This window comes from Giraffa tippelskirchi, chromosome 2, assembly GCF_054371585.1.
Source record: "Giraffa tippelskirchi isolate mGirTip1 chromosome 2, T2T-mGirTip1v1.2.pri, whole genome shotgun sequence".
NCBI lineage: Eukaryota > Metazoa > Chordata > Mammalia > Artiodactyla > Giraffidae > Giraffa > Giraffa tippelskirchi.
The window spans coordinates 64,508,572-64,532,073 of record NC_137276.1 but is presented as its reverse complement, the minus strand read 5'-3'; the positions used below and the strand labels follow the sequence as shown (position 1 = coordinate 64,532,073).

The window sequence follows — 23,502 nt, the reverse complement described above, 5'->3', positions numbered from 1 at the left end:
GCTTGCCTGTGTCCCTTCCCCTGGTCACAGCCCATGTCCTTGCCACAAGGGTGGATATATGATGCAGGCTGGCCATTCACAGCACCCCACCCACCTGGCAGCAGTGATGGGTCCAGTCGTCCTTCCCTGTGACTGATGTGTGGACTCTGGGAGCAAGCAGCTCTCTCTCTGCTTGAGCTGCCAAGTTCTCTGCCACATGGAGAACATTTCAAGAGGAGTCAGAGTGAATGAGGCTGACAGGTGAAAAGAAGCAGTAAAGTGTTGATGAGAGTCGGGCAGCACCGGGGAGAGCCTTCGGGGCGCTGACCTCACAGTTGCCATCACAGAGGCCCTGGTTCCTAGACTTTATCCTTCACTTCCAAGAACTGCCCCAATATCTTCCTCTTTTATGAGGGCCAGTAAATTATTTCTCTGCCTAGGCTAGTCTGAGTTGAGTTTCTGTTGCTTGCACCAAAGTGTCCTGGCTGATATGGTCCTGTTTCCACACTCTCCCAACCCCACTGGCCAAGCAGCCAATGAGAGAAAGGAGCATGGTTCCCATCCAGGCTGGCAGCCCTCCCTCCAGTTGAGAGGGGTTACCTGAACACTTGCTGATGAGCACGTGAGTACTTGGTGCTATTAGGGTGACACTAAAGAAGCACAGGAGTGTGACTGCAAGTAAAACCCAAGCACAATGCAAATAAGACAATGGATGAAAGCCTCTCTGTTTTCTACTCCAAAGGATACCCATTTCCATTCTTAGAGAGTCATTCCTTTGGGCTAGGGTTTCTTTTGAAATATAAGCTGGGAGGGCAGTTCAGGAAGCAGTAAGGAGGCCAATTTGCCAAAAATTTTATCTACCTGAATGCACCAAATTCACTAGATTTAAAAAAATTATAGAAGCTTGTTTCTTTTAACTAAATATAAATTTTTCAGCACTTCCTATAAAATGTTGACATTTTGGTTTTCAACATGAAATAATTGTGATACTTTAGCTTGGCAGCAATTTGCAGAAAGTTTCTACAGAAAAGGGTAAAATTGTTCATGTACCTGAAGAGAAGTCAGTGGTGATAAACTACACCAGGAGTGAGGATTTTTTAAAGGAAGATGTCAGGCTGAACTGAGACAAGATAATTCATCTAGCCACTCATTTATTTAACGTATACATCCTGGTTATCTGCCCTGTGCCAGGCCCAGGACTCAAGGAAACACATGTGACAAGACTTGATGCACGCCCTCAAGGACCTCCAGCAGAGGAAAATCTAGGGAATCAAGGAAATACAACCCAGTGATCTTAGGACAGAATATAGGCCAATGAGGGACAGAAGCAGAATGGAGGTGGGAAGGAGACATGATGTTTGAGCTGGGTTTTGAAGAATATGTAGGAGTTTACTGTGTAAAGGAGGAGAGTGGAGAAAATTTTTCAGGCAGGAAGTACAGACTAAACTAAGACCCTGAGGCACAGGAGGTGGAGAGGAAGAAGAAGAGGAGGAACAAAAGGACTGTGGGGGTCAAATCATCAGGCCTCTAAAAAGTCAGTCAAAATGAATTTGACTTTCACTCTGTGGGTAATAGGGAGTCACTGAGGGTGTTATGTAGAGGAAACAAATCCTGCCTCCATGGCAGCTGTGACCAAGATGGACCAAGAGTCCTAGAAAGGAAGGGGCTGGAAGGCCAGTTTGGAGGCTGCTGTAGTTGTACAAGCAACAGATGAATCAGGCTACGTTAGAATTTATTTGTTCAACATATACTTATTGATCACCTCCTGATTAGAGACAGGCACAGATCAGGTGATCAGTGCTGGGGATTCAGCAGTGCGTAGAAGCTGGGTGATCAAAGGGGAGGAAAGCATTCCAGCCAGAGAGAACAGAGCGTGGGGGTCCTAAGGTGGGAAAGATTTGGGTTCTTTTCAGGCAGGGAAGCAAGAACTGTGTGGCTAGAGCCTCAAGACTGGGAGGCTGGGAGAGGCTAATACTGAGGCCAGTCTTGCAAAGTGTTGCTCATCCACATTTATCTCTGCCCTTCAAGGACCAGTGGAAATGCTACCTCTACCCGGAAGCCTCCCCTGAACACTGATTCAGTTCTCCCTTCAGCTCCCAGCTACTGTTAACAGGATGACCCCTGGAGCAGTTTCTGCCTCAGATAAGCAATCCATAAACGTCTTTGAATAACTGACTGTTAGAAATAGGGGGAAAAAAAGAGTGGTGTGAGAGAGATAGTGAGGGGCAGTGGGTGGTCACAGAAAAGTGGGAAAGCTGGTGGCCTGAGGGGAGCAACGTCAACCTGGGTAATAGTTTGAACAGTGTTCTTCAGACTTCAGGTCATAACAAAATTTAGTGAGCACACAATAAGCATCTTTTACAAAAAACTAAAGTTAAAATATTAGAATGCAGAGTGTGGGAAGGGTTGGTATTGCTTCATGAAGGCCTATTCTGATTACACGCACACAGCCCAGTGTAAAATCTATCTCTTCCTGTGGTCAGGGCAAAAGAGTTCAAGACCCTCGGAATTCAGATATAGATTTGGCTCTTATATCAGAGGGCTTTCCAGGTGGCGCTAGTGGGGAAGAACCCACCTACCAGTGCAGGAGACATAAAAGATGCGGGTTCAATCCCTGGGTCAGGAAGGTCCTCTGGAGGAGGAAAGGGCAACCCACTCCAGTATTCTTGCCTGGGGAATCCCATGGACAGAGGAGCCTGGCGGGCTACAGTCCATGGGGTCGCAAAGAGCCGGGTAGGACTGAGGCAACTTGGCACTTGTATCAGAGAGTAAAAATAACAATGGTTTAAACAAAATAAGCACTTACGTTTCTCTCTACTGGCTGGAATGGTGACTCTGGGGTGGGTGGGGCCCAGGCTTCTTCTCCTGTTGTGTCACCTCAGATGGAGCAGCTGTGTCTGTATTCCCAGCAGTGGGAAGAGGCAGAAGGAGTTGGGGTGAGGAGGGTATGGCTGCGTCTCCTGAAGACCACCACCAGGAAGTGGCGTCTGTCATTTCTGCTCATGGGAGGCTGGGAGGTGTGGCCTTTGTCTGGGTGGCCAGGGGCCCTGCCGTAAACAGGGGGTTCTGTAACTCTAGGAGGGCAGCATGGATGTGGGCTCATCCTGCAGCCTCTGCCCCAGCCTGTGTTTGAGAAACTGCTAGGGATCCCGTGGGCTTTGGGATCTGTTGTTGCCTGGGCACAGGCCCTGCAAGCCAGGCCCTCCGCCCCGGGCAACAGGGGAGGCCTCCTCCCATCCCACTCCACACCTCTTCTCTCTGGACTCCAAGGCCCTCAGAGCTCCCCACGCTCTTTGGACTCTGAGGGGTGAAGGAGATGGCCCAGGTCAGTGCACCCACAGCACAGGGCCTGGTGTGGAGCAAGCTGTCTGTGAGCCAAGCCATCTGCAAGTGTTACCCTCCATCCACTCTCCTCCTCACTTAACTGGACTGACTGTCACAGTCCCCAGGGGTCCCAACACCCAGCCATCTATGTGCACTCTCCATCTCTCACTCAGCCTTGCACGCTTTGTCACCTGCGCCTCAGCCTCACCTCTATAAAGGGGGACTAGTGAGAGGACTTGTCACAGACAGTTGTGTGACAGTGTCCTCATCCGTGTAATGCTTGGATGAAATCATGCGTGAAGGCTCTGACCTGGCTGGGCCTGAGGTCAATGTCAGCCCCAACCACGTGCTGGGGAACTATGTCAGCGAGGTGACCTCCTCGGGCCCCCTCCCTGTCATGTGGCAGTGTGCTCAGGCTGAAGGAGACAGTGCATGCCTCTCTCCTTCTGTCCCCCCAACTGTAGGAAGCACCCTGCTCCCGTCTGGCTCCAGCCTCCCCACCTCATCGTCACTGACAGAAGCACTCCGTCCTTTGGTCCTTTGAGCCTTCCAAAGATGGCTCCCACGGCTCACAGCCCTTCTCCAGCGTTCTTTTTAAAGCACCGTTAATTTTGCTTTGCAAATGTGTGAGCCCTTGGGGTTAATTAGAGGAAGTGAGGAATGTGAGAGGGAGAGCAAGAAAATTCTGAGCCTGTCAGGACTCCTGCCTTTGCACTCTGGCACAGAATCACAAAACTGGGTAGTCTAGTCCCACCCCTTCAATCTCACAGCTGGAAAAACTGGGGCTCGTGGGGAGGTGCCGACCCAGGGGCTCGTGGGGAGGTGCCGACCCACGTTCGGAGACCAGACCAGGCAAATCCCAGGTGGCCTCACTTCCGTGCTCTTCCCCGGCACTCACGTTCCTGTCCGCGTTTGCCATGACTCGTTTATGACGATGTGGGTTTCTCTGCCGTATTTGCTCTCTCATTGCGAGATTGCCCAGCAGTGGCAGCAGAATGTGGAGCCTCACACTGGAGTCAGCCAGGCCAGGTTGACGTCATGGACGCAGGAGTGAACCAAGGTCACCTCCTGGAGGCGAAGTTGTTTCCTGCATGAATGGGAGTGGGTGGATAATAATACCTGTCTCTTGGGGTTGTTGGGAAGATTTAGCAACATAATGCAATAAGCACGTGGGATGCTGATGGGAAGAGAGAAACACTTGTGTTTTCCTCCTTTCCCTCACCTCTGTTGCTCAAAAATAAATTTTTAAAAAATTATTTTTTAAGTTTTGTTGCTGTTTTGTGTTTGGTGTCTTATTTGTTCTTGGTCAAAACTACCCCTCTTCAAGCTCACTCTATCCAAAAAGGATGAGACCAGCCAAAGGCGTGGGGCCCACAGGGCAGGAGGTTGGGAGGCTAGTTCTCTATGGGTTTATGTGTGACTTTCTTTTTTCTTTTAGATTTGTTCTCAGGTCCTGGCTACTCACCTGAGAGCAGTAAATACACAGTCCTTGTCTCCAGGAGGCTAAATCCTGTGGAAAAGCGAGCTACCAGACCAGGGTGGCACCCACAGTGCAGGGAGTGGGTAGGACGACCAGGGCTGAGGGACCATGTCCAGGAGGAGCAGTGGCAGCTGGCATCCCAGTCACCCGCTTACTGTGTCAGCTCTTGGGCCTGCCCTGGGCGATGCTCTCTGTCCACTGCCCTGGGAACCTAGGATGCCAGGCTATGATGACAAGGGATGAATTTTTCCAGAAGCCTGGGCCCTGCCTAACCTCTGCCTCCCCATTGCCTGAACAAATGCTGATTATGAAGTGTAAACACCAACATTTCCCTGCAGGCTAAGGATACCCACGCTTCTTAAGGGGTGGACACAGGCACCTATGGCAGACTACAGGCTCCTCGATGATCCAGTACCCAGGCCCGGCGTGGTGACTGACATTAGATGAAACAATAAAATGGAAGACCTCCTGCCAGGGGACCACTGGACCTCCTGGCTCCTGCCCATGAACTGGCCTACAGGCCTCACACTGCCCCCACCCAGAGACGAGGGCCCAGGCCTGGCTCCTCACAGGCTTCTTCCTGCCCTGGCCTCTTGCACATCCTGCCCTCACCTAAGGGACATGCCCTGCTCCCATCTTAGTCTGGATGCCACATCTGGCTGCACATCAGCATTATCTAGTGACGGCCCCAATGCAGAACAATGAAATCAGAATCTCTGTGGGTGGGGCTTGGGGCCTGGACTCCCTCAGGTGATTCTGATATGTGACCAGGGTTGAGCCACTAGGTAGCTCCTCCCCATGTAGAGGGCCTAGCTGAAGTCCCATTCCTCCAGGAAGCCTTCCTGTCTTACCCCTGTGCAGGTGACCATCCTCCTCTGGGAGCCTGGGGGCCATACAAGGAGCAGTCACTGGACACTGATGACAGCCTGCTTTGTGGGGGTAGTAATCAGGAAGCAGAATCAAGGCTTTGCCTCACACTAGCTGCATATCCTTGGTCAGCTTACCAAACTTCTCTGAGACTTTCCTCACTGACAAAATGGGCATTAATAATAGTACCTACTTCACAAGCTGGTATAAGATGCTTCCACTGACCAATCCAACTTCAAGGACCCCATACCTCCCCATGGCACCCCTACTTCCAAAACTACAGGTCCCCAAAAACCCAGAGAATGAACCAGTTTCCAGGGATCTCCATCTCCAACCTACTTTCTCCTGCATCCTGCATGCCGCGAGCAGCTTCTAGGCAAGTCACATCCATCTTTACACTTCCTTCCAGGAAGACTTCTGAGCCTCCAAGTGTGACCTTGCAGGTGACAGTGAGAAGTATCAGAGAGCAGAAAACCAGCGCACACAGCCTCCCCCAACCCAGGAGGTAGGTCCTCTTCCTTAGGATCTATTCCAGCCAGATGGGCAAAGTTTGCTCTATGGGCTGGCACGGTGGGCATAGCTAGACATTTATGCAGGGTCTTCACTGTTGAGAAAGCACTTCTATGTGATTCTTGTGAGGTGACTTCTCCACCTCTGCAGATGACGTGACCAAGGTCATGGTTAGCAAGTTCTAGGGCTAGAGTTGAGAGTATCAAGAAATTAGGAACAATAGAAATATTAAAAAACAGAGAAATGATTAAATTCATTAGAGTACATCCATATTGTGGAATACTACACAACTACTAAAGTCATGTTGGGGTGGGGGTGAGGGATAAATTAGGAGTTTCAGATTAAAATATACATACTACTATAAGTAAAATAGATAACTAACAAGGACCTATGTATAGCACAGGGAACTACACTCAATATCTTGTAATAACCTATAATGGAAAAGAATCTAGAAAAGAATATATGTATTCTTTCCTGAATCACTTTGCTGTATATCTGAAAATAACCAACATCGTAAATCAACTATATTTCAATAAAATTTTTAAAAATTTCTTTAAAAAGGCATGTCTTCAAATAATTTTAATGACATAGGAAAAGGTTCATAATAGGCTGAATTTTAAAAAGCAGAGTATAGGGTTGGATCTCTGCTTTGTGATATAGATATATTTATTGGCTTATCTACAAATACATATAGCACATATACTTCTAATACCAAAAATGTTTCTAAGTTGCTTCTGGTCCTCCCTCAGTAGATCAGGCCCCTCCTTGCAGCCCCATCCTCATGGAGGTCTAACATATGAAACTGAATAAGAGAAGTCTGCTGACCACAAGCCTGAACTCTGGGAACTTGTTTTGTGAAAAATGACACCGAGGGAGAGAATAATCAGAGCAGTGCCAGTAGGTGGTGTTTATAAAGTTTTTATTTTCAGTTTTCTTAAAAATAACATTTGATTTCCTTTATGTATGTGTGAAGTGTACTTGCTTTCTTAGGCTGAGTTAATAGGCAGATAAAGACAACACGAGGCAGGGTCCCCAAGTAGAGGTGGGGGGCGGTGTGAAAGGGAGGCGGGGCACAGGAGAGAGGGAGAGGGTGGGTGACCCACGGGACGCTTGAGTGCCCATCAATGCACAGACACGGTCTAACACTTTGTTTTTCGATTTTTTTTTAAAAGACGTCTAAAATTACTGAGAGATACAGTTTCAGCACTTAAATATACAGACGGAAATCCAAGCACTTGAACACAATTCTTAACTCTAAGCTCAGTTATTGCACATAACACAGTTTAAGTAGGCTTCAGGCTATAAAGCAATTTGCTCTGCTTGGGACTTCCTTGGATGTCTCGAGTCTCCTTTTGCACCCCCAATGTCTCTTCCCTTTGACCCTTGCCAGTCCACAGCCTCATGATAACACCAGGGGTCAGTGGATTAGCCATTCATTCTCCCCAAGGGCTGAGGGTGAGGCTTTGGTGAAATGGAGGGTCCCCAGGTTGATCCCCATGGACCCCCCACCCACTCTGGTGAAGCTGAAAGCACATGGAACTCATGAGAGGTGAGTGGGTGGCCTTCCCAGGTGGGGTGGCATGAGGATGGAAGTGTGACCACTGGCCACATGTGGTCACAGCCCCAGGGGGACAATGGGGGGCAATCACGCCCCCCTCACGCTCTCATCGGCTGTGCTTCCCTCCTCCTCCTTCCTGAGCTCCCACACCTCCCTCCCCATCGCCCTGAACCCTCTCTGAGTGGTCTCTCAAGGCACATTTGTTTGTTCTGACTCCAACCTGTCCTATTTAGACGTGACTGTCTCTCCCAGCACCCAGGGGTAAGGAGACTGGGGTGGCCAAGGGCGGCTCCAGAGCCAGGCCAGAAATTTCTTTGAAAATTTGGTCCAGCTCTTTTCAACACAACTCAAATTCCACTGCCTGCCTAAGCCAGGGGAGTGGGGACAGGACAGAGAGAGGACACAGAGAAGAGGGACGCAGAAGAGGCCGGGTGGCAGACAGCTTGGTCACGGGCACACATCCAAGGAGTGAGGAAGGACAACCCTGCAACCTTGCTCACAAGGGAACCTGCACCTTGTCTGACAGGAAGTAATCTGAAGGCCTTCAGCCCACGGGGCTCAAGCTGCTTGGTCTAACTTTGGGGGGGGCCTCGGTCCCAGAAAGTGGGGTGAAGCAGCATAGGGGCTTCAGACAGGGCAAGGCTGGACCCCTGAGTCCCACCAGGGTATAGTTCAGCGTCTTTTGCTTTCTTTCTACAACATATTTACAAGGTCATAAAAATGTGCACAGCCGGAAGACCCAGAGACACGGAGAGAACGCGTGCCCCCAGAAGGGGAGGGCCACTGTGAGAGGAGAGGGGCGCCCCTCACCCACCCCAGAACGCCCCAGCATCCTCAACAGCTGTGCCCAGGAGATGGTTCCAGAAGTCTGAGCCAGGGCAGAGGGAGGAAACAGACTCCAATCCTAGTGAGAGCACGAAGTTTCAAGTAGCTCTGAGAGGGGCTGCGCTCAGAGAGCAGAGGGCTGACGTGGACCGGTGTTTCCCTGAACCGAGCAGGGGACCAGAGGGCGGGCTGGGAGGCCGGGAAGGGGAGAGCAGGAGACGGGCGAGGGGGATCTGGGGCAGCGCGGGATACCTTAACGACCAGAACTGTGCTGCAGAATGAGAAGCGGTTCACGGGGCTAAATGGAGTTTCGTTATTTCCCCTCAAGGGAGGACCTGGAAGATGTGAATCCCAGGGTGGAAGTAGAGAAGCCAGGGAGCCAGGCTGGGAGGCTTGCCCAGGGAACCTCACCACGTAGATCCCACACCTGCCACCACCCAGCACACAGGGTGCTCCTCCTCGCATGCCAGGCCCCCAGGGATGGTCCCTTGGCTCACACACACATTCACACACACACTCACACACACACTCACTCACACACTCACTCACACACACACAGCACTTGCCATACACCAAAGGGCATCAGAGGCCCAAACCCAGGAAAGAAATTCTTTACCAAAGTGTTAGGAAATTTGCTTCAACAGCAAGAACTGGACAGAGTAGGAAAAAAAAAACAAACCACGGGGTACCTGCTCATCCATCCCAGCTCCCACCTGGTAAAGAGGTTTGGGAAAGCACTGAGACAGGGCCTCAGATTCTGGCCACCCCAGACCCATCCCCTCTGACTTTTCACAACCCTAAACACCTCAGAGCTTGAGAGGCCCTCCACTATAGCAGCCCTAGAATCCCTCAGAGGGGAGGAGGGAAAAGCCCAGGAGCTGAGAGGACTGGGGCTGGAAATGGCCCAGAGGTGCCTCTCTTGGAGGAGGAGAGACGGGGAAATGTCGTGGTCTCTGAGGGCAGAAGGCTGCAGCTGTCGCCTCTGTCACAGGATCTCAGGGACAATGCCTTTTGTTGGTCTGGATGGGAGGGGAGCATTTATTAAGGGGTCAGGCAAGATCCAGGCTCTTTATCTGCTTTCTGATCTTCAGGTTCCTGGAGTGGACCCCAACCAGGGAGATGGGGAAGGTGTGCCCGCACCCCCCCGCCCCCGCCACAGGGACAGGGGGAGCTCAGCTGCATAACCACCACCCACTGCCTCCGCAGAACAGCACAGACCAGGCCCCCACCTGAGAGCTGCAGGAAAGGGTCCGACCTGTTCTGACATTCAGGGCAACCCCGTCTCTACTTCTAAGAGCTCTACCTGGATCCGCAAAGGCAGCTCCCTCTGGCCCCTCCCCTCCCTCACAAGGCCCCCCATCACCATCCCAGCAGCCTGGCAAGGCCTTCTCCTCCCCTACCTCCCAGCTTCTGCCCCCAGCTTCTTCTCAGCCACCACTACTCACACTGGCCTGGGTTAGGAGGAGAGTCTAGCAGAGGGAAAGAGCTCCCTAAGGTGGGTGCCCAACTCACCTCATCTGAGTCTGAGGAGGGGGAATGTCAGAGCCAAACTGGCCAGCAGACAGCTCCCTGCCCTCCCTCCCCTCTGCAGTGAGGACTCATCCCACCTGGCCAGGGCCTGACTCCATAAGGGAGGGGGGAAGGGCACCGGCAGGAGGAGGCTGGGCTGGTTGAGGCAAGGACAGAAAACCAGGACCAGGAACCCCAGGGTGACAGGGCGGCCTGGATGGGGCTGGGGGGCTGGCAAGGGGGCACAGAATCCATTTTGAGTCAATTTTAACCTTGCAGGGTGTGTATATGTGTGAATGTGTGTATTTCAAAACTAACGAATGGAAGAAAACAACTACAACAGGCCTTAGGGGCCTTCGGATGACCCTCTGCCAGTAGCAGTGTGGACCAAGGACACATTTATCAGTGCATCTCACACACACACACACACACACACACACACGCACTTGCATACGCAGTCATACATCCTGGCTGTACACCGACACATGTGCCATGCACACTCACACGTCTGGTCCTCCCCATTGGAGCCACGGTCCTTTAGACTGTATTTTCTGGATCCATTTGTAATCTGCCTGCTTCTGTCCAGGTCTCTGCTGCCGTGTCTCCCTGGCCGTCAGCACCCTGGCCTGCCCCGGCTCCCCGCGGGCCATCTACCAGATGTAGCCTCCATCGTCCGCCTCGCCCGCCTCGCCCTCCTCCTCCTCTGTCTCCTCGCCTGCTTCCTCCGTCTCCTTCTCTTCCTCGTCCTCCCAGCCGACACCACTCCCGAAGTCCCCTGAGAAGCCCACGATGTCGTCTGTGAGGGGAACCAGCCAAGGGGCAGGTTAGGACCCTGCTGGCACGGAAGCCCACCCCAACAAGTGGGGCCCCCCGGCTGCCGTCCCCCGGCTTACCGCAGTCAGGGCTCCCGTGTATGCGGGTGCCGGTCAGCTCCAGGCCCAGCTGGTCCACACACCAGCAGTCTCCGCTGCTCTGGTCACACTGCATCTTCCGGTAGTAACCATCCTCGTCACAACTCGGGATGAAGATCCCTGTGTGGGGCAGGCCCCGTAGGGTCAGAGCAGGGGCCTCAGGGTGTGGGCTCCGGAACCTCGGACTCACAGGCGCCCAGGCCCCACCAGAGCCTAGCCAGACCAGGTACCAACCATTTAACAAGATCAGACATACAGGGCTGGACGCCAGCGTTTCTTCTAGTTCAATCGGCCAGAAACAAACAAACAAAAAAACCTCCCCTTCTAAGCCACCTGCTCGGCCCCTGCCATGGGTCCCCTCTGCCTCCACGGCCCCCGAGTCCTGTAGGATGGCCAGTCTGACCTCATTGTGCCGGACGCCCTGGATCCTAGGCTGTGCCTAGGCCTGCTAATGCCCAGCTTTTCCTCCCAGCCCTCTGATTCTGACCTGCCCTCAGGGCCACCCACTTTCCTTCAGATTGCTCCTCAGTTCACTCAATGGACTGCTGAGATCCTCCCCACTCTGGGGCCCCAGTGATAGATAGACTGCCCACTTTGTGGGGGTGACATACGTAAAAGGACAGGTGCCCAGTACACAAGTTCCAGGAACACAGACCAGAGAGGACTGCTCCCAGGAGCCAGAGCCTGGCTTCCTGACAGAAGTGGCACCAGCACCCACCCCCAAAGGCCACTGGGTTCTTAGTCAGTATGGCTTTGTGGGGAGGTTCTAGTGTGTGGTTTCATGTACTCTGGTGTCACTGCTCAGTTAAATGCCAAGCTGCACTCAGGAGCTGTGAGGCCCCATGGGACCTGCCTCTTGGACATTTATCCACTCAACCACCGTGCTCAGCCAAGAGCATGAGCTTTCTGTTTCCCAAGAATGCTTCCCTGCCCTCAGCTTTGCTTCTGGTTGGCTCCCTCTCATCCCCTCTGGTCGCCTCTTGAACAACAGCACCCCAGGGAGGCCTTTGCTGACCCCTGGCTGACTTCTGTCCACTGTGCTCTCCCTCAGCACCATAGGAACAGGAGCCACAACTGGGCTCTCTTTCTGGTGTGTCAATTTGTGGGTTGTGTTTCCCCAAGTAGCCTGTGTGCTTTATGAGTCCAGGGACCACGTCTGTCTTGCCCATCAGTTCTGATCTGTGCTGGGTTCGCTGCTGTCTCTCCAGAGTTGGCACTCAAGTATTTGCTGAGAACATGAGCATCTGCTGGGGGGGGGGGGGTGCGGGGTCCCTCCCTCAAGCTTTGCACACACCCTGCAGTCCATGGGGTTGCAAAGAGTTGGACACGACTGAGCGACTGAACTGAACTGACTGACTGAACTGAATTGAGAGTTCAAGGAACTTTCCATATTTCTACCTACAGCCCTAGCAGGAATGGGCACAAAATTAGTGCTTAAAACAACTGAAGGGCTGGTTGGGAGACCTTGCCTCACCACGAGGATAAACAGGAGGGGAATTTCCCTCTCCTGTCTTCCTAAGCCAGGGCCTCTTCTGAACTCAGCATCTTTCATGACATCCACAGGCTAGAGCCTCTGGGCCTCAGAGGTACCCTGAGGCACCTGCCTCCTCACCTGGCTTCTTCTTGGCAGCCTCCTGGATCTGGATGCGCTCCAGCTCTGCCAGGCAGGGAGGCTCTGTGGGGAGAGAAGCAGCCTTTGATGGGAGCCATCCCGTGGTGCTGACGGGACTCACTTAGCCCCCCTACCCAAGGCTTAGAAACCAGGCAGGAGGCTCTGCAAGATGAAAATACCTGGGCTCTGACACAGCGCTGCCTACTGTGGGATGCACTGATCCCTCTAAGGTCCTCTAAAATGACAGAGGGGCTCTGCCAGGTGAGAACACCCAGGTTCCAGTTGAGAGAGTCTATTCCATGGCTGTGGGATGGGTTCAGGCTCCCCAGGGCTCCCTGAGGGTACTGGGGACTCATGGGATAAGTAAACAGGATTCAGAAGAGGAGGTGGGGTGAATGCACAGATTCCCCAATGTGAGAGGCCTCCAGGGCAACATAAGGCTGGAGGGAACATTCAATGGAGGCCTGAAAATAACTGGCAGCCAGATCTAACTTGTCTGTGACCTTAAGAAGTCCCCTAGCCCTTCCCAGCATGAGGCCTGACTGGCTGTAAAATGAGATCAGCTCCCAGCTGGAAAGCTGCTGTACAGAACAGAGAGCATGAGCTCCAAAGGCCTGGGAAGTAATAAGTGCTGCTGGAGCCATGAGGAGAGAGTGGAAGGTTGGACAGTTAGGGGCAGTGAGACTGATCAAAACACGAGACACTGGCAGGGGGATCTGTGATTTACACCCAGATTTTCTCACCTCATCTTCACAACAGTCTCTGAGGTATTGTTATCTCCCCATTTGCCCAGGGTCCCAAACCAGCTAACGGTGGAGCCCTAGCAGAAGCCCCAGCCTCAGGCCACAGATGCTGTAATACTCCCACCACACAACCACAGTGGGGACCAGGCCAAATACCAGGGGCAGAGCAGGGGCTGCCCCACCTCTGGCTGGTCAGCTGACCCCTCAGTTTCCCCATCAATGATGGTTACCACTTCACCTAGGTGGTCTCTAGGTGATTGTCCCACTTAGGTTCAGGATATAAAAAGCTGGCAAATGACACCACATCTCTAAGGCTAATGATCACATGCATACCCATATTTGGGGCATATACTGTGAGATGGGTTCAAAAGTGGAATCACTGAGAAGCCAGCGAAGCTTCAGCTTCAGGACCCCTTAGCCTCTTCCAAGCCCTCTGAGGGGCCCTAGAAATTTTACATTTGTCGCTTTTAATACTCTTCCTCAAAGTAGGCCTCCGAAAGTGCCTAAGCTTCAGGACCCATAAGATCCACCCGGGGCCTGCTGAGGAAGGGGGTCCACGTGCTGGTTTCCCTGGGCTCCAAGAGATGAGGTGTTAAAGAGTGCAGGAAGCTGGGGAGCTGGCAAGGTTCTGGGCGGTGGGAGGTGGCCAAGAAGGAGCCTCCCTGACTCCCAGAGAGAGCCTGGAGTGAGGGGCAGAGCCCGCGTGGCAGGCAGGGGGCCTGGGGAGGGGGCCCCACTCACTCTCCCTCCAGAAGCAGAAGCACCACTCGGCGGTGGAAACCCGGCCGTCCTTGTAGGTGTCGCAGGAGTTGAAGAAGGGGCGGATGCAGACTTCGTACTTGTCCAGGTTGATGGCAGCCAGCTCTGTCTGGTCCAGGAAGAGGTCGGCACTGGTGTCCAGCTTGGAGAACATCCATCCAATCGAGTCCTTGCAGCTGGCCCCCAGGCTCTTGTCCAGTCCTGGGGAGAAGGCCACAGTTCAGACCTGCTCGAGGTAAGTCACTCCATCCATCTGTCTATCCATGCCTCCAACTCTCTGTCAGCCCCAGCCCCCTGTTCAAGGTCAGGACAGCTTGGAATCAATCCGGCCATGGGAGTGAGAAACTCAAGAACGGCTGAAGGGCCACCCCTCTGCCTCTTTACAGGACCACCCAAACCTGTCAAAATCCTGTTTAGAAAGTCCTTCAGAGAAAGTAACTCCTTACCTTCCCTCAGCTGCTCATTTCAGGGTTTAGTTTCTTTCCACCCATTTTAGGAAGTTCTTCCTGTTAGCTAACTCAAATCCCTCCAGTCCAGTCAAAGCCTACCTCCCCTTGTTCTGAAGTTTAGGCTCTTTTAGGGGCTCAGTGTCTGGCAGGAGGGGGGCAAAATGTGGGTGCTCCCCAGTGCAGCCAGGTGGCCCCAGTGCACACCCGTCTCCCCATCTTCCCGCCCTCCTCCCTGGCACAGCAAGCAGCTCCCATACCACTGGCGGGGCTGGCTCCGCTGCTGGCTGAGCCGTTCTGCTTGGAGTTCTCATGAAGGAGCTGGAACCAGTCCCGCAGCCGATCCCCCAAGTCAGCCAGGTCCTGACCGGTGCAGGTCTCTGTAGTTGGCAGAACAGGGAGAAACGGGTAGAGAGTGAAGGTGGGGTGAAGCAGCAAGCATGGTCTTGGCTGGGGGGTGGTGCCCTACAGGCCTGGAGGCCGGGCAGTGGTTAGGAGAGCCAGAGGGAAGGAGAGCTAGAAATCAGAGGCGCTCTCTCCCTCTCGCCCATCTTCCCCTCCCCCTCACTCCCTAGGACCAAAAGCACACAGCGCAGGCTCCCTGTGAGCAGGAGGGCCAAGCCCTCCTGCTCCATGAAAACCAGATCCTCTAGCTCCACAGGTCCCTCAGGCCTGTTCCTGGTTTTGGCTACTTCTTCCTTCCTGTTGCAAATCTCCCTTGCCCTCCCAGAGCCCTAAAGGAGGACCCCAGGGTCCCTGGCAGTGAGCCGCCCCTCACCTCAAGCCGTGGCCCAGCACTTGTTACCTGGTTTGCTGTCGGAGGTTGAGGTGGCAGCCTGCTCTGTGGGGCAGGGGCAGGGGCCCTCACATCTCACCGTCAGCTGCTTGCTGCTCAGGCACGCCTGCTGCTCCAGCTTACACTACAGGACAAGAAAGTGGCCTGGGTGATGGGGGCACTGCTGGGGGCACCCTCCAGCCTACCATGGCAGACACATTTACCTTCCCCCTTGGAGATGGGAGGGACAGACCCACGAATAGCCCAGAAAGGCCCTCCCACTCCCTCTGCAGGCCATGGGTGCACACTGGTCAGAGGAAGCAGGCCCAGGAAAGCGGGAAATGAAATGCTCCTGGGATCCCCGCTCTGCACCAGCCTGCCCTCTCTGCACATATGTCCTTCCCAGGATACCCGCATGCCCTCACTCTCATGCGCCCACCCCTCCTTGCCCTCTTGGCCTCTCCTCCCCCCTCCCCACAGTCCCTTGGCCCCTGGGTAACCAGCTATGGGCCCCTCCCTCACGGCCTTCCCACAGTCACCTCCATGAGCTCTCTTATAACAAACAGCTACTACCTACTGAACATCTGCTAATTCCCTGGCCTTTAGAGCTTCCGAGAGGTTCATCCATTCCTGGCTTTTAAAGCATTTTTCTCTGGTCATGTCTGGTTTCTCCCCATGGGATGACCATGAAAATCAGGTCCTGGTAGCATCTTGTAACATGATCTCACCTGGCCCCCCTCAGCTCCACGAGGGAGAAATCATGTTTCTTGTGGTGAGCAGAGAACACGGACACTAAGCGAGGCCCAGTGACTCAGCCAAGGCCACAGGGCTGAGCTGGAATCCAAACCTCCCACTGACCTCCACCTCCTGCCCTGGGCAGAGCAGGGACCCTCACACCACAGCCTCCTGCCCACACCTCGCTTTGCCCTCAGGTGGTGTGACTCTTCTCCCCACCCCCACTGGCTCCGCCTGCCTCCTCTGTAACCCTCTGCCTCCTCCAGGCAGCTTCTGCCCTCTGGCTTATTCTCTCTCTCCTTCTTCTTCTCCCTGGTGACCTCACCCCCTCCCCAACTTCAATCATCACCCACAGCAGATGACTCTTAAATGTGCCTCCCACCCCAAATGGGTTCCTAAGCCTAGAACCCAACTCTAGCTAACAGTCTATGCCCTCCAAACACCAAATGAGTCCTCACTGCTAGTAGAAGCATTCACAATTAGCACCTGCATTTCTATGGTACTTAAAACGTTATGCTTTCATAAATATTGTCTCATTTAACCCTCACAAAAATCCTACAAAGTTGGCCTTCATTCCCCCAACCACTGCTCTCTCCCACACTGTCATCTCATGAAGGATTACTTCCTCTTGTCCCAGAATGCCTGGTGCTTGCTGGCGAACTATCTGTCCATGTGGATACCCAACCATGGAAAGATGTCAAGCCCCAACACCTGGATGACAGAATTCCTTTCTTCCGTTGCCCTCCATGTTTTCATGAAGCCCTTCCCTCACCTACTCTGACTTGCAGTTACCGGCCTCCTCCAGGCCCCATCCCTCAACAGCACCTGTGCAAGGTCAGGCGCAGGATCTGTCTCAGGCTCTTGGGCTTGGTGCCGGTACTGTGGCTGGCTACACTGATGTGCTGACAAGCGCACCTGGCCCCACATCATTACTGGGAGCCACACAGAAGGCCAGGCTGAGTTGTTCTCTCTGCTCCCTCTGGCCCCAAGTGCACCCTACCTCCACCCCACCTGGGACCACGGCTCCTCACCACTGAGCTGTAAGTGTGGCCATCAGAGCCGCAGACAGAGGCAAGGTGGGCCATGTGACAGGGCTTACAAATGGTGTCTTTGTTTCCATGGAGTTTCACGGCAGGCTGCTTGATCCTACAGGAGGAGTGGGACAGGAGGGTACAGGAATGGAAGCAAAAATGAGAGACAGACAGGGGAAGGGGGGTTCAGGAGACTGGTTCCAACAAGAAGCTGCTGTTGGTGATCTACAGCATTTAGAGCTGCCTCCCTGCCCCTGCCCTCCCTCCCATCACCCCCAGACCCTCCTCTTGCTCATAAAAGTTGAACCAGTAAGGCAGAGTATAGACACTCCCAGCTTCCCCTTTCCAGCAGGGCCCTCAGGTTCAACTCCAGGTTCAACTGTAAGATGTAAATGGGAGTTGTACTTGCATAAGGGGTCAGGCCAAATCAGAGGTTGCAAACTGATGGCCCAAGGGCCACTTGTGGTCTGTAGACCCAAATTTTATTGCACCACCAAGGGTTTTTGTTTTCAATTGGGTTATTTCCCAACATTTGCAAAATGGAAGAGGTCACATAAAAAATCCTGGATTTCTGGCCTAGGTAAAATGGAAGATATGGAAGTCCTGGTCCCTCATTTCCATAAGGCCTGGGCCTACCAGACTGGTCCATCACCAATGCAAGCTCTCTCTTCATGCATTTACATTACCTGCCAGGCCCCTAAAGGCATCTAAGATTGCAACTCCAAGTCCCTGGTCTCTGGTTATATGATTAAGGAGAAAGGGGAGGGAAATGAGACCTTCTCCAAGGGTCTTAAAGTCAGGCAGGGTCTTGTCCTTGGACTAGAGCTAAAGCCTCAAATGGTCCTCACTCCTTCCCTCCTCTGTGAGGCTCACTTGACTAGGACCAACAGCCAAGTGAGTGAGCTTGGAAGTGGATCCTCCAGCCTGAGTCCACCCTTCAGATGAGGGAGCCTCAGCGCACATCTTGACTGGAACCTCCTGACAGTCCCTGAGCCAGAACCACCCAGGAGAACCACGTCTCGCTCCTGACCCTCAGAAACTGTGTGCGGTAACACACATTTGTCCCTTCAAGCCACTAAGCTTTGGGGTAGTTTGATCTGCAACAAAAGATAATTGTTACCTAGGAGAGAATCAGTTAAGCCCTTGCTCTTTAAGCAAACCCCCTCCAGGCCTTCCACCTCCCCAAGGCCCTCACCTATGCTCCAGCTTCTTGCGGCTGATGCACATGGCCCGCTGATAGCCCTGGGCGATGCACACTTTATGACGGCTGCACTTCACCTTCTGGCAGGGGTCCTTGGTGGTATCCAGGGCTGCAGGGGACATAGAGTTAGGACACAGGTCATCTGGGATTCAGTGTCAGAGAGCCCAGGAGCCCACAGCCCCACTTCTGACCTGGGAAGCCCCCCCTCTCTAGTAGCCCTTGATAATCACAGCTGCTCAACTTGGAAATCTCATCTCGATCTGGGCCTGGCTCCCCAAGGAGCCTCCAAGGCCACAATCAGGACTTGCCCTCCGGTCACAAGTCCTCATGGGTATCAGTCACCTTCCCCCACAAGAAGGGCATGTTACCTTCATCTCCTTGCTGATTGTCCTCCCAGCTCTTGATGTAGTCATCCTAGGGAAGGACAGAGTGGATGAGGGGGAAGGAAAGGGCTAAGATTTACATCTTAGAGCCAAAGTTCAACTCCAGGGCCAACAGAGCAAGGGCCCTGGCCACTGTTTCCCCATGCCAACTGAAACCATCCTGGTGGCTTCCCAGGTGACCCTGTCTACCCAGGCCCTGCCAGCTGCCTCCCCCAGACCTTTACCCCCTAAACCCATGTCCAGAATCCCTTCTTACCCCTAAGTTCCTTATTTCCGACCCCCCATCCCACACTGACTGCTGTAGGGAAGGAGAAATTTGGGTGAGGGTACAAGGGAGAACAGGGGGGTTAGAGCTACAGATACATATGCAGGGGGGCCCCAGGCAGAACTCACCTCCACCTCCTGGGGATCGGGCAGCAGCAGCAGGCCACGGGAAATGGAGCAGGAGGAGGGAGGGAGAGACGGTGATTTTAGTGTGCGGCCTATCCTCAGACCACGAGGTCTCAGGGCTCCCCAGGCCTTCATCACGTGACTGTGGATGCTGGGCAACGGTCTTTGACTGCTATGGTCCTCTGATCTCTATGACCTCCAATTGGAGGATGGTATTCCTATGTCTTTACAATAGAGAGCTTAAGGCCTGGGCACACTCAGGGCTGGCCTTAGAGCAGTAGAGGTGAGGCTCAGGGCTTTGAGAACGAGGTCCCATCCTTCCACTCCAGGCCCTGAAGATGGTCCCAAAGGCCCAGCCCTGGCCCTACCACCAGGATGGATGTCTGAGGGGCCTGTACTACCTGGGAAGGGATTCTCATGCCTCTGCCCTGGCTGTTTCAGAAACACCTTCTCTCCTTCTGCCAGGGTCCTTTCCTGGGCAGTCACCTCAACTAACACCTGCCCACCATGCAAGTGAGGCGGAAAGGGCCTCTCCTCTGGGCTGCCTGGGGACTGTTTTTCAGTCAACGTCGAACTTTCCTGCAGAAACTCAAATGGTGCACTGAGAGAAAGGGGGGTCGCGTCCCCTCCTGATGGCTTTCTCAGTTCCACTATCCAGCTGCAAATCCTGACTCAGAAAATCCTGAAAAGCCCCTCTAAGGTCATCCATCCCAGCCCCTGCTGTGGGCAGGAGAAGCCAGGAAGCCCAGAGACAAGAGAGGACCTGATCCAGGTCCCACCATCTCAAAGCCCAGGTCTCCCAGTGCCCAGCATACAACTCTCTGCTGGATACAACACACCATTAAGGACCCAAGGCAACTGTGTGCTGGGTGTTCATAGGTAAAAAGGATGCTTCAATAAAGTTCACCCAATGCTAGAAATCTTTTATCTGAAAATGAAGTAATAACCCACATTATGTGTCCAAGCAGTCAAGTGTCCCCAGCCCTTGGACCCAGGAGCAGCATGAGGAAGGCCACAGGAGGGGCTTCCAGGGAACCTGGCCTGGGCAGCTCCCCGGGCACTGGACAGGCCAGCCCAGGCTCCTGGTTCAGGCAGCCACCTGATTCCACAGGGCAGCTGGAGTCCTCTTGTGCCCCGCCCCTAGGCAAGCTTCTAAGGAGACTGCAGGGCAGCCATTAGGGAACTACAGCATAATTCCCTGTTTGCCAGGACCAAAGGAAGCCAGCCCAGACCCAGCCCTTCTTCTCCAGGAACTCATCAGGGTGAGGGGTCCCTCCCCCGGTGTCTACTCCACCATAAATGGGAAATGAGGTTGAGCGTGGCCACGTGGTCGAGGCTAGAGTTATAAGTTGGGGCAAAAGTAGAGACTGGCCTCCACTGAACTGAGGTCTTCTCATCGACCCGGCATTCTTTGGGAGGGGAGTGGGCATGAGGTTATGAAGAGGACAGGGGAAGTAGCTGGTGTGAGTCACCTGCTCTCAACCAACGAGGTCTGTGTGCCACAGAACCCACCCACACCTGAACTGGACCAGGGAGGGGTGTCACTTGAGGGCCTGGATGCCTGCCCACTCCTCCCTCACTCTGGCCCTACTCTGCTGCTTTAACCTCTAGCCAGGCTGTGAGCAGAAGCCTTTGGGACTCAGAACCAAGTAGGTTCTCAAAGGTCAATACCAAGAATTTCTCATTAGAAATCCAGGGGGAAGTGGGCTGGTGGAAGACAGAACTCTAAGCAAGGGACTTTCCCTGTCCAGTTGCTGTGTGAGAGCCCTGGTGGGGAGCCATCCCCACCCACCCCAACATGATCAAAGGTAGGACTCCTTCCTCTCATTCAGGATACAAGGTTTGAGCCCCTTTTGTAAACAAGTGTTGTCCTGGGTTCTAGCTGAGCTCCTTGTCTCCACTGCTGTGGATGAGGGAAGGGGAGGCCTAAGTGGTTCTGGATCCCAGAGCCCTTAATCCCAGGAAAATGGGAGCAGCTAGCCAGAAAGAGTGATGAGGAGAGGGCCTTGGAGTCACACAGAAGCCCATGTTTCCCCACCAGCATACCCTGGGCAAGCAACTTGGCCTGTTGGAGCTTAGCATCTATCTCCTGGGACCACTCAGAGATAAAAGGAGATAGGGTCTGAAAAGTGCCTGGTGTTCACAGAATACTCAACAAATAAAAGCTGTTATAACAGAAGAGACCAGAGAATTCAGATGGAAAAAATGGTGGAGGGGCAGGAAATGAGCAGGGAGAAGCTACACGAGGGGCCCCTGCAAATGGGGAAGAGAGTGGCCACCACTGGGAGAGCAGAGACCACAGGGGTGTGAGCAGGGTCACCCCCAAGGGGCCTCAGTGAGAGGGGCGATGAGGAAGTCCAGTGGGTGACATGAGAATGGCTGCTCTGGAGGCAGAGACCAGGGGCACACTTAGGAGCTCCTAAGGTCAGCTGTCCATCTATAAGGTACAAAGGAGGCATCTGTTGGCAAGTGTGAATAATGCCTTTCAAAGCAGTGGGTGTCTATTTATGGCACCCAAGTGGGCTCACTAGCAATTATGAGAAATGGTCTGATAAGGGCACCGGAGACTTCTCAGGAAACAGGCCTGTTTTCATGCCGGCTCTGCTGCCAACCAACCCTGTCCTCTCCTGAGAAATGGGGATTTGGAAGCGCCCATCTCCAGTACTCTGGGACCAGGGCCAGGCTGGAGGGCAGATGGGTCATAGGCTGAGACCCAAAGCTCTAGGCAAAGGGAAAGCCCATCTATTTCATCTGGTAGTAGAACCAGCCATGACCACCCCTGCACCCAGTGGTGCTCAGCACAGGGCAGGCACATGGGGAAAGGTTGGGATATATAAGCAGGTTATATGTCATGGTGTTTTTAAATTAAGTCCTCTCTATGTATTTTTATGTCTGTCTTCCTTTTAGTCTCAGATTCCTGTGAATAGGGCAGGATGGATAGTATCAGCTCCACAAAAAAATGAGAAAATGGAGGCTCAGAGAGGTAGGGCAACAGGCCAAGGGTCCTAAGACAGATGAAGAGCTGGGCCAGGACTTCCCTTCTGGGCCCGATCCTATGACCCTAACCCTATACAGGAAAGCTTTGCTCTTAGGGGGACAAGGGGAATGGGTGGCAAGGACTTTGGACCCTGGGTTTGCTCTAAACTTGGTTCGCTGTGCATCCTCGGCAAGTCACTTGCCCTCTTGGGGTGTCTCTCAGCAACAGCTGAACATCAGAACCACCTGAGGAACTTTTTCAGCCCTCCATTGCTAGCGCCACCCAAGCCCACAGGGCAGGCAGCCCTGGGCTCCCCAGCAGGCAGCTGAGTGAGCCCATGGCAACAGCCCTCAGGTGTCAGATCCTTCCAGCTCTGCCTCTTGTGTCTAATGCTCTCCTTTGCTCTCACAGGGGCCCTCAGGGAGGAAAAAGAGCAGTCGTTCACTTCCTTTTGAGGACACCTCACACAAAGCAGATGCTCAGGCCAACTCACTAACGCCAGGTCTCCTGACCTCCAGCTTGAATCCTTTTCCTTTGGAAAGTGAAGAAAGTGTTAGTTGCTCAGTCTTGTCTGACTCTTTGCAACCCCATGAACTGTAGCCTGTCCATGGGATTTTCTGTCCATGGGATTTTCCAGGTAAGAATACTGGAGTGAGTTGCCATTTCCTTCTCCAGGGGACCTTCCTGACCCAGGGATTGAACCTGGGTCTCCCGCATCGCAGGCAGACTCTTTACTGTCTGAGCAACCAGGGAAGCCCAAAGGGGATGCTGTGGCTGAAGTGCACATTAATTTATTCTCTCAAATCTCATGACACCAAGCCCACTCCACCCGCTGCTCTCTCTCCAGCCTGCCCTCCCCTCCCCACGCACACTGGTCTCACCCTAGCAACCCTGGCTTCAATTACTGCAGGGTCTCCTCTGGGCTCTCCTTGGCCCCACCCAACTCCCACACCCCTGCAGGCACAGGGATCTTTCTGGAACATAATTCTGATCATATTTCTCCTATCTTAAAACCCTTCACTGAATATGCAACTTTCTCTCATTTTGAAAAAAACTGTTTAAAGGTGATTAGGTTGAAAGGGATTAAAATCAAAATATTAACAGTGACTTCCTCTGGGGAGAGGAATAGAGAATTTGGGCATCTTTCTGCCTTTTCATAAGTTTCCAAAATTTCTACAATGAACATGTATTAGTTTTGTAATGAAGGTGAAAAAAAAAAAACCCACAATAAATATCACATTTAAAGACCCTCATAGGTTCCCAGGCACCAACAGAAGAAAGTCCATCTTCTCTCAGTCTATTCCTGTCCCCATGTCCTTCCAACAGATGTTTTAGTCTGGCCAGCCCTCAGGAGAGCCTTCTTCCCACTCTGGAATGTGTTTGCATCCAGCCCCCAGAACTTCAATTCTTATTTCAAAACTCAGCTTTCAAACTTTATCTTCCCTAACCTTGTCCCATATCTAGCTTTCCTTCAGGCCCGACTGTAC

The 23,502-nt window shown here is 53.2% G+C and overlaps 1 protein-coding gene across 3 annotated transcripts in view; it reads right to left on the bottom strand.

Moving 5' to 3' along the window:
- Nucleotides 1-7,062: 7,062 nt before the first annotated feature.
- SPOCK2 (SPARC (osteonectin), cwcv and kazal like domains proteoglycan 2) overlaps nucleotides 7,063-23,502 on the bottom strand; it is a 25,239-nt gene continuing 8,799 nt past the window's right edge. Inside the window, exons 2-11 of one of the 3 annotated variants that reach the window (XM_081566779.1) lie at nucleotides 19,042-19,050; nucleotides 18,634-18,679; nucleotides 18,260-18,374; nucleotides 17,065-17,179; nucleotides 15,329-15,443; nucleotides 14,784-14,903; nucleotides 14,060-14,278; nucleotides 12,576-12,638; nucleotides 10,946-11,083; nucleotides 7,063-10,848 (exon numbers count right to left, since the gene is read on the bottom strand). In XM_081566779.1, coding sequence (XP_081422905.1) covers nucleotides 10,703-10,848; nucleotides 10,946-11,083; nucleotides 12,576-12,638; nucleotides 14,060-14,278; nucleotides 14,784-14,903; nucleotides 15,329-15,443; nucleotides 17,065-17,179; nucleotides 18,260-18,374; nucleotides 18,634-18,679; nucleotides 19,042-19,050 — 1,086 coding nt within the window. In that variant the 3' untranslated portion in view covers nucleotides 7,063-10,702. The remainder of the gene's footprint in view (nucleotides 10,849-10,945; nucleotides 11,084-12,575; nucleotides 12,639-14,059; nucleotides 14,279-14,783; nucleotides 14,904-15,328; nucleotides 15,444-17,064; nucleotides 17,180-18,259; nucleotides 18,375-18,633; nucleotides 18,680-19,041; nucleotides 19,051-23,502) is intronic. The other 2 variants (XM_081566762.1, XM_081566768.1) reach the window with 2 other exon arrangements.